The sequence below is a fragment of the Neopsephotus bourkii genome, unplaced genomic scaffold, assembly GCF_033783945.1.
Source record: "Neopsephotus bourkii isolate Nb327-2 ecotype Australia unplaced genomic scaffold, CSIRO-AGI_Nbou_v1 NB_738, whole genome shotgun sequence".
NCBI lineage: Eukaryota > Metazoa > Chordata > Aves > Psittaciformes > Psittacidae > Neopsephotus > Neopsephotus bourkii.
The window spans coordinates 22,063-31,932 of record NW_026901236.1 but is presented as its reverse complement, the minus strand read 5'-3'; the positions used below and the strand labels follow the sequence as shown (position 1 = coordinate 31,932).

The following is a 9,870-nucleotide window of genomic DNA, read 5'->3' as shown; positions in this document are numbered from 1 at the left end:
CCATCCATCCATCCATCCATCCATCCATCCATTCATCCATATATCCATCCATCCATCCACCCAGCATACATATATATGACTGCCAATCCATACATCCTTCAATACACTCATTCATCCATGCATCAACCCATGAAAACATCCATCCACCCAACCATCCATCATCCATCCCTCCATCCATCCAGCCAACCATCCATCCATCAACCATCTATCCATCCATCCATGATTCCATCCATCCATCCATCAATCCATGCTCAACAATCCCTCCAGCCTGTCAACCCATCACAGCCCCATCCTTCCATTGATCCCAAATCCCCTCCCACCACCTTTCCTCCATTGCCCAAGGGAAGAGCACGGGCCCTGCCCAAGCTTCTGTCCCCTACAAAGCGCGGTTCAGTGGGGCTGGTGCCAGAGCCCCCTCACCTGTGACAGTGTCGGTGGAGACGGGGCCCAGGCGGGTGCGACCCCACAGCCCGTACAGGTCTAACTCAGCGGCGGGACGGGGACAGCCCCGGCACCGTCAGCGTGCGGGGACCCCCGTCCACGGGCAGCACCGGGCTGGCCCCGTGCATCGCCGTGTTGTAGAGCGCCAGGAGTCAAAGGTGCCCTCGGGGACCGCCTCACTTCAATATGCACGGAGTCAGAGGTGACGTCGGACACCCGGAGCTCACCCAGCACTGGCTGTGATGCTGGTTCCTCCTCCTGTGGAGCTGGGGCTGCAATGGAGAGGCCACAATGCAGGGAATGAACATCTGTGTGCATTCATTGATCCATCTGTCAATCTATCCATCCACCATTCATCCATGCAATATCCATCCATTACTTATGCTCCCATTAATCCTTCCTTCCAGCTATGCATCTATGAATTCCTGTCAACCGCTAAATACAGGATCAGCAGCATACTCCAGCATCCACCAGGTGGGTACTCATCCATCTAGTTCTCCATTTGTCAATATAAGTTCAATGCATGTCACTGGGATACAGCTTTGCAGGATTCCATGTTCAATGGTTCATTCAATCCATCCTTCTACCCATAAATTCAAATTCATGCATGTACCCATCCATCCATCCATCCATTCATCTATCCAACCATCCATCTATCCATTCATCTATTCATCCATCCATCCATCCATTCATCTTTCCATCCATTCATTCCTCCATCCATCTATACACCCATCCATCTTTTCATTCGTCCTTCCATCCATCCGTCCATCCATCCATCCATCCATCTATACATCCATCCATCTTTCCATTCGTCTATCCATCCATCCATCCATCCATCCATCCACCCACCCACCCACCCATCCTTCTGTCTGTTCATCCATCCATCCATCCATTCATCATTCATTTGTTCATCACTACCTCCATCCATCATCTTCCTTTCCACCTTTCCTTCCACCCATGCATCTACAAAGTCCTATCAAGTACCCAGTACAGGATCTGTGACACACTCGCACATCCACCATCTGATCAGTTATCCATTGATGGACACGTTCATCCATGCAACTCTTCATGCTGGGACACAGCACTCCAGACATTCTATATTCCATGGCTCCATCTGTCCATCCTTCTGCTCATCAATCCAAATACATCCATTCTTCCGTCCTATCCAACCCTCTCACAGGACGCCATGCTGCTCTAGAGACATTTCAAACACTCAACACATGATGAGGCCCAAACCCCACCGCCGCCTTCTGTACATTCAATCACTGATTCATCAAAGGGAAACCTGCCTTTGCAGACTTTCAGAGTCTATCAAAGATCCATCAGTCCAAGCAGCCAGTGTTGCATCCGTTCATCCATTCAGCACTCCATGCATTACGCTATCATCCAGTCCTCCACTCATTCAACAAACAACGTTACTCTCTACTCATCCTCCTACTAATAAATCCTTTCTTCCATCCATCCATCCATCCATTAATTATCCTCTCTTCAATCCTTCCTTCTAGCCATGCATCTATGAATTCCTGCAAACACCTCAATACAGGGTCTGCAACATACTCAAACATCCATCATCTGACTAGTCAACCATCTACTTATCCATTTGTCCATCCAACGTTCAATGCATGTCACTGGGAGACAGCTTTACAGGAATAGTCAACTGGTCATTCTATGCAGCCTTCTGCTCATAAATTCAAATTCTTGCATCCATCCATCCATCATCCATCCATCCTCCATCCCTTCACCATCCATCCATCCTCCATCCATCCATCCATGATTCCATCCACCCATCTATCCATCATCCATCCATCCATCCACCCATCCTCCATCCATCCATCCATCATCCATCCATCCATCCACCCATCCTCCATCCATCCATCCATCATCCATCCATCCATCCGTTCATCCTTCAATCCATCCATCCATCCACCCAGCATGCATACATACATCCTTCAATACACTCATTTATCCATGCATCAACCCATGCAAACACCCATCCATCCATCCATGATTCCATCCATCCATCCATCCATCCATGCTCAACAACCCCTCCAGCCTGTCAACCCATCACAGCCCCATCCTTCCATTGATCCCAAATCCCCACCATTCCTCCATTGCCCAAGGGACGAGCACGGGCCCTGCCCAAGCTTCTGTCCCCTACAAAGCGCGGTTCAGCGGGGCTGGTGCCAGAGCCCCCTCACCTGTGACAGTGTCGGTGGAGACGGGGCCCAGGCGGGTGCGACCCCACAGCCCGTACAGGTTGAACTTGTAGCGGCGGGACGGGGACAGCCCCGGCACCGTCAGCGTGCGGGAACCCCCGTCCACGGGCAGCACCTGGGGCTGGCCTTGTGCATCGCGGTACTGCAGCGTGAAGGAGTCAAAGGTGCCCTCGGGGACGCTCCACTCCAGATGCACGGAGTCAGAGGTGACGTCGGACACCCGGAGCTCACCCAGCACTGGCTGCGATGCTGGTTCCTCCTCCTGTGGAGCTGGGGCTGCAATGGAGAGGCCACAATGAGGGAATGAACATCTGTGGGTGTATTCATTGATCCATCTGTCAATCTATCCATCCACCATTCATCCATGCACTATCCATCCATTAATTACCCTCTCTTCAATCCTTCCTTCCAGCCATGCATCTATGAATCCTGTCAACTACTAAATACGGGATCAGCAGCATAATCTAGCATCCACCATCTGACTATTCATCCATGTAGTTCTCCAGTTGTTCATCCAACGTTCAATGCAAGTCACTGGGATACAGCTTTCCAGGATTCCATATTCAGTGGTTCATTCTATCCATACTTCTACCCATAAATTCAAATTCATGCGTGCATCCATCCATCCATCTATTCATCCATTCATCCATCCAACCATCCATCTATCCATTCATCTATCCATCCATCCCTCCATCCATTCATCCATTCATCTATCCAACCATCCTTCTACCCATAAATTCAAATTCATGTGTCCTCCGTCCGTCCATCCATCCATCCATCCATCCAACTTTCCATTCATCTATTTATACATCCATCCAGCCATTCATCCATTCATCTACCGAACCATCGTTCTAACTATAAATTCAAATTCATGCGTCCGTCCGTCCATCCATCCATCCATCCATCCATCTTTCCATTCATCTATTCATCCATCCATCCATCCATTCATCCATCCATCCATCCACCCATCCTTCTGTCCATTCATCCCTCCATCATTCATTCATTCATTTATTCATTCATTCATTCATTCATTCATTTATTCATTCATTCATTCATTCATTCATTTATTCATTCATTCATTCATTCATCACTACCTCCATCCATCATCCTCCTTTCCACCTTTCCTTCCACCCATGCATCTACAAAGTCCTATCAAGTACCCAGTACAGGATCTGTGACACACTCGCACATCCACCATCTGATCAGTTATCCATTGATGTACACGTTCATCCATGCAACTCTTCATGCTGGGACACAGCACTCCAGACATTCTATATTCCATGGCTCCATCTGTCCATCCTTCTGCTCATCAATCCAAATACATCCATTCTTCCGTCCTATCCAACCCTCTCACAGGACGCCATGCTGCTCTAGAGACATTTCAAACACTCAACACATGATGAGGCCCAAACCCCACCGCCGCCTTCTGTACATTCAATCACTGATTCATCAAAGGGAAACCTGCCTTTGCAGACTTTCAGTCTATCAAAGATCCATCAATCCAAGCAGCCAGTGTTTGTATCCGTTCATCCATTCAGCACTCCATGCATTACGCTATCATCCAGTCCTCCACTCATTCAACAAACAACGTTACTCTCTACTCATCCTCCTACTAATAAATCCTTTCTTCCATTCATCCATCCATCCATCCACCATCCATCCATTAATTATCCTCTCTTCAATTCTTCCTTCTAGGCATGCATCTATGAATTCCTGCAAACACCTCAGTACAGGGTCTGCAGCATACTCAAACATCCATCGTCTGACTATTCATCCATCTAGTTCTCCATTTGTCCATCCAACGTTCAATGCATGTCACTGGGAGACAGCTTTCCAGGATTCCATATTCAACTGGTCATTCTATGCAGCCTTCTGCTCATAAATTCAAATTCTTGCCTCCATCCATCCATCCTCCATCCATCCTGCATCCCTTCACCATCCATCCATCCATCCATCCATCCATCCACCCATGATTCCATCCACCCATCAATCCATCATCCATCCATCCATCCATCCATCCGTCCACCCATCCTCCATCCATCCATCCATCATCCATCCATCCATACATACATCCATCCATCCATCATCCGTCCATCCTCCATCCATCCATCCATCCATCCATCCATCCATCCATTCATCCATATATCCATCCATCCATCCACCTAGCATACATATATATGACTGCCAATCCATACATCCTTCAATACACTCATTCATCCATGCATCAACCCATGCAAAGATCCATCCACCCAACCATCCATCATCCATCCCTCCGTCCATCCAGCCAACCATCCATCCATCAACCATCTATCCATCCATCCATGATTCCATCCATCCATCCATCAATCCATGCTCAACAATCCCTCCAGCCTGTCAACCCATCACAGCCCCATCCTTCCATTGATCCCAAATCCCCACCATTCCTCCATTGCCCAAGGGACGAGCACGGGCCCTGCCCGAGCTTCTGTCCCCTACAAAGCGCGGTTCAGCGGGGCTGGTTCCAGAGCCCCCTCACCTGTGACCGTGTCGGTGGAGACGGGGCCCAGGCGGGTGCGACCCCACAGCCCGTACAGGTTGAACTTGTAGCGGCGGGACGGGGCCAGCCCCGGCACCGTCAGCGTGCGGGAACCCCCGTCCATGGGCAGCACCTGGGGCTGGCCTTGTGCATCGCGGTACTGCAGCGTGAAGGAGTCAAAGGTGCCCTCGGGGACGCTCCACTCCAGATGCACGGAGTCAGAGGTGACGTCGGACACCCGGAGCTCTCCCATGCGGGGCTTGGTTGGTGGCTTCTTCTCCTTTGGAGCTGGGGTGCAATGGAGAGGCCAGAAATCTATATGTGAATCCATCCCTCCTTTCATCCCTCCGTCTGTTCATCCATTCATCCATCCATCCACACATGCATGCATCATCCATACATCGTTCATCCTTCTTCCATCCTTCGTTCCACCCCTCTGTCTACAGAGTCCTATCAAGCGCCCAACACAGAATCAGCGACATACTCAAACATCTACCATCTGACTACCCATCTGTTGATGGATCTATTCATCAATGCAACCCTCAGTGCTTCTCATTGAGATAAAACTCTCCAGTCATTCCATATTGAATGCACCATTCTATACATCCATCTACTCATAATTCCAAATTTATATATCTATTAATATTTCCAAATTTATCCATCCATCCATCCATCCATGAATCCATCCATTCATTCATCCATCCATGCATCCATCCATCCGTCCATCCTACTGGCAGCCATGCTGTTCTGAAGATCTGTCAAACACTCAACACATAATAAGGACCAACACCAACACGTGATGAGGAACAACTGCCTCATCTACCTTCAGTACACACAATTGCTGATTCAGCAGAGTCAGACCTGGCCCTGAAGACCTTGAAGTTCGATCAACCATCCATAACTCAAACCATCCATTGCTGTATTCATTCATTTATTCAGCCCTCCATGCTTTCCATTAGCATCCATATCTCCAGGATTTCAACACACATTGTTCATATATAGTCATCCTTCTTCTCAAAAACCATTTCTTACATCCGTCCATGCTCCAATCCATCCATCCATCCATCCATTCATTCATACATCCATGCTTCCATCCTTCCTTCCACCCACCCACCCACCCACCCACATATCCAGTCATCTGTTAGCCTTTCCATCCATTCATGAAACCATCAGTCTATTAAGGAATCCATCCATCCATCCATGCATTGAACAACCCCTCCATCCATCCAAGCCATCACACTCCCATCCTTCCATTGATCCCAAATCCCCTCCCACCACCGTTCCTCCATTGCCCAAGGGACGAGCACGGGCCCTGCCCAAGCTTCTGTCCCCTACAAAGCGCGGTTCAGCGGGGCTGGTGCCAGAGCCCCCTCACCTGTGACAGTGTCGGTGGAGACGGGGCCCAGGCGGGTGCGACCCCACAGCCCGTACAGGTTGAACTTGTAGCGGCGGGACGGGGACAGCCCCGGCACCGTCAGCGTGCGGGAACCCCCGTCCACGGGCAGCACCTGGGGCTGGCCTTGTGCATCGCGGTACTGCAGCGTGAAGGAGTCAAAGGTGCCCTCGGGGACGCTCCACTCCAGATGCACGGAGTCAGAGGTGACGTCGGACACCCGGAGCTCACCCAGCACTGGCTGCGATGCTGGTTCCTCCTCCTGTGGAGCTGGGGCTGCAATGGAGAAACCGTAATGCAGGGAATGAACATCTGTGGGTGCATTCATTGATCCATCTATCAATCTATCCATCCACCATTCATCCATCTACTAGCCATCTATTAATTATCCTCTCTTCAATCCTTCCTTCCAGCTGTGCATCTATCAATTCCTGTCAACCGCTAAATACAGAATCAACGGCGTACTCTAGCATCCACCATGAGAGTATTCATCCATCTAGTTCTCCATTTCTCCATCCAGCATTAAATGCATGCCACTGGGATACAGCTTTCCAGGATTCCATATTCAGTGGTTCATTCTATCCATCCTTCTACCCATAAATACAAATTCATGCGTTCATCCATCCATCCATCCATTCATCCATTCGTTCATCCATCCATCCATCCTTTCATCCATTCATCCATCCAACCATCCATCTATTCATTCATCTATTCATCCATCCATCCGTCCATTCATCTTTCCATCCATCCATCCATCCATCCATCCATCATCTTCCCATTCGTCTATTCATCCATCCATCCATCCATCCATCCATCCATTCATCATTCATTTGTTCATCACTACCTCCATCCATCATCCTCCTTTCCACCTTTCCTTCCACCCATGCATCTACAAAGTCCTATCAAGTACCCAGTACAGGATCTGTGACACACTCGCACATCCACCATCTGATCAGTTATCCATTGATGTACACGTTCATCCATGCAACTCTTCATGCTGGGACACAGCACTCCAGACATTCTATATTCCATGGCTCCATCTGTCCATCCTTCTGCTCATCAATCCAAATACATCCATTCTTCCGTCCTATCCAACCCTCTCACAGGACGCCATGCTGCTCTAGAGACATTTCAAACACTCAACACATGATGAGGCCCAAACCCCACCGCCGCCTTCTGTACATTCAATCACTGATTCATCAAAGGGAAACCTGCCTTTGCAGACTTTCACAGTCTATCAAAGATCCATCAGTCCAAGCAGCCAGTGTTGTATCCGTTCATCCATTCAGCACTCCATGCATTACGCTATCATCCAGTCCTCCACACATTCAACAAACAACGTTACTCTCTACTCATCCTCCTACTAATAACTCCTTTCATCCATCCATCCATCCATCCATCCTCCATCCACCCTCCATCTGTCCATCCATTCATCATCCGTCCATCATCCGTCCATTCATCCTCCACCCATCCATCCATCCATCAATTCACCATCCATCCATCCATCCATCATCATCCATCCGTAATCCATCCATCCATCCATCTATCCATCCATCATCTGTCTATCCATCCATCCATTCATCATCCATCCATCCATTCATCATCCATCCATCCATCCATCCATCTATCCATCCACCATCTGTCTATCCATCCATCCATTCATCATCCATCCATCCATTCAACATCCATCCAACATCCATCCATCCATCCATCCAGCCACCCATACATCCATCCATCCACATCCATCCATCCATCCACCCATCCATCCATCCATCCATCCATCCATCTACCATCCATCCATCCATCCATTCACCATCCATCCACCCATCCATTCATCATCCATCCATAATCCACCCATCCATCCTCCACCACCCACGCACCCATCCATCCATCCATCCATCATCCATCCATCCATTCATCATCCATAATCCATCCATCATCATCCATCCATCCATCCATCCATCCATCCTCCATCCATCCATCCATCCATCATCCATCCATCATCCACCCATCCATCCATCCATCCATTCATCATCCATCCATCATCCATCCATCCAAGCATCCATCCACCATCCATCCATCATCCATCTATACATTCACCATCCATCCATCATCCGTCCATCCATCCTCCAACCATCCATCCATTCATCCTCCATCCCTCCATCATCATCAATCCATCACCCATCATCCATCCATCCATCCATTCAACATCCATCCATCCATCCATCATCCATCCATCATCCCTCCATCCATCCATTCATGCATCCATCCATTCATCATCCATCCATCATCCATCCCTCCAAGCATCCATTCACCATCCAAGCATCGATTCACCATCCATCCATCCATTCATCCGTTCATCCTCCATCCATTCATCCATCCATCCATACATACATACATCCATCCTCCATCCATCGTCCATCCATCCATCCATTCATCATCCATGCATCACCCGTCCATTCATCCATCCATCCATCCATCCATCCATTATCTATCCATCCATCCATCCATCATCATCCATCCATCATCCCTCCATCCTCTACCCATCCATCAATTCATCATCCATCCATCCATCATCCATCCATCCTTCCATCCATCCATCCATCCATTCATCATCCATCCTTAATCCACCCATCCATCCTCCACCCACCCACCATCCAGCCATCTATCCAACATCCATCCATCTATTCATCATCCATCACCCATCTATCCATCCATCCATCCATCCATCCATCCATTCATCATCCACTCTTAATCCACCCATCCATCCTAACCCAACCCGCCCATCCATCCATCTATCCAACATCCATCCATCCATTCATAATCCATCATCCATCCATCCACTCACAATCCATCCATCATCAATCCATCCATCCATCCTCCACCCATCCATCCATTCATCATCCATCCATCCATCCATTCATCCATTCATCATCCATCCATCCATCATCATCCATCCATCACCCATCATCCATCCATCCATTCAACATCCATCCATCCATCCATCATCCTTCCATCAATCCATTCATGCATTCATCCATTCATCATCCATCCATCATCCATCCATCCAAGCATCCATTCACCATCCAAGCATCGATTCACCATCCATCCATCCATCCATCCTCCATCCACCCCCCATCCGTCCATCCATTCATCATCCATCCTTTATCCACCCATCCATCCTCCACCCACCCACCCATCCATCCATCTATCCAACATCCATCCATCTATTCATCATCCATCATCCATCCATCCATCCATCCATTCATTATCCACTTTTAATCCAAACATCCATCCTCCACCCA

The 9,870-nt window shown here is 48.7% G+C and overlaps 1 protein-coding gene across 1 annotated transcript in view; it reads right to left on the bottom strand.

The window, feature by feature from the left end:
• Positions 1–420: 420 nt before the first annotated feature.
• Positions 421–9,870, bottom strand: part of LOC133212694 (tenascin-X-like) — a gene marked incomplete at both ends in the record, with an annotated part of 29,493 nt that continues 20,043 nt past the window's right edge. The window contains 6 exon segments of the mRNA XM_061354380.1: positions 421–488; positions 490–552; positions 554–713; positions 2,640–2,933; positions 5,173–5,460; positions 6,548–6,841. Coding sequence (XP_061210364.1) covers positions 421–488; positions 490–552; positions 554–713; positions 2,640–2,933; positions 5,173–5,460; positions 6,548–6,841 — 1,167 coding nt within the window.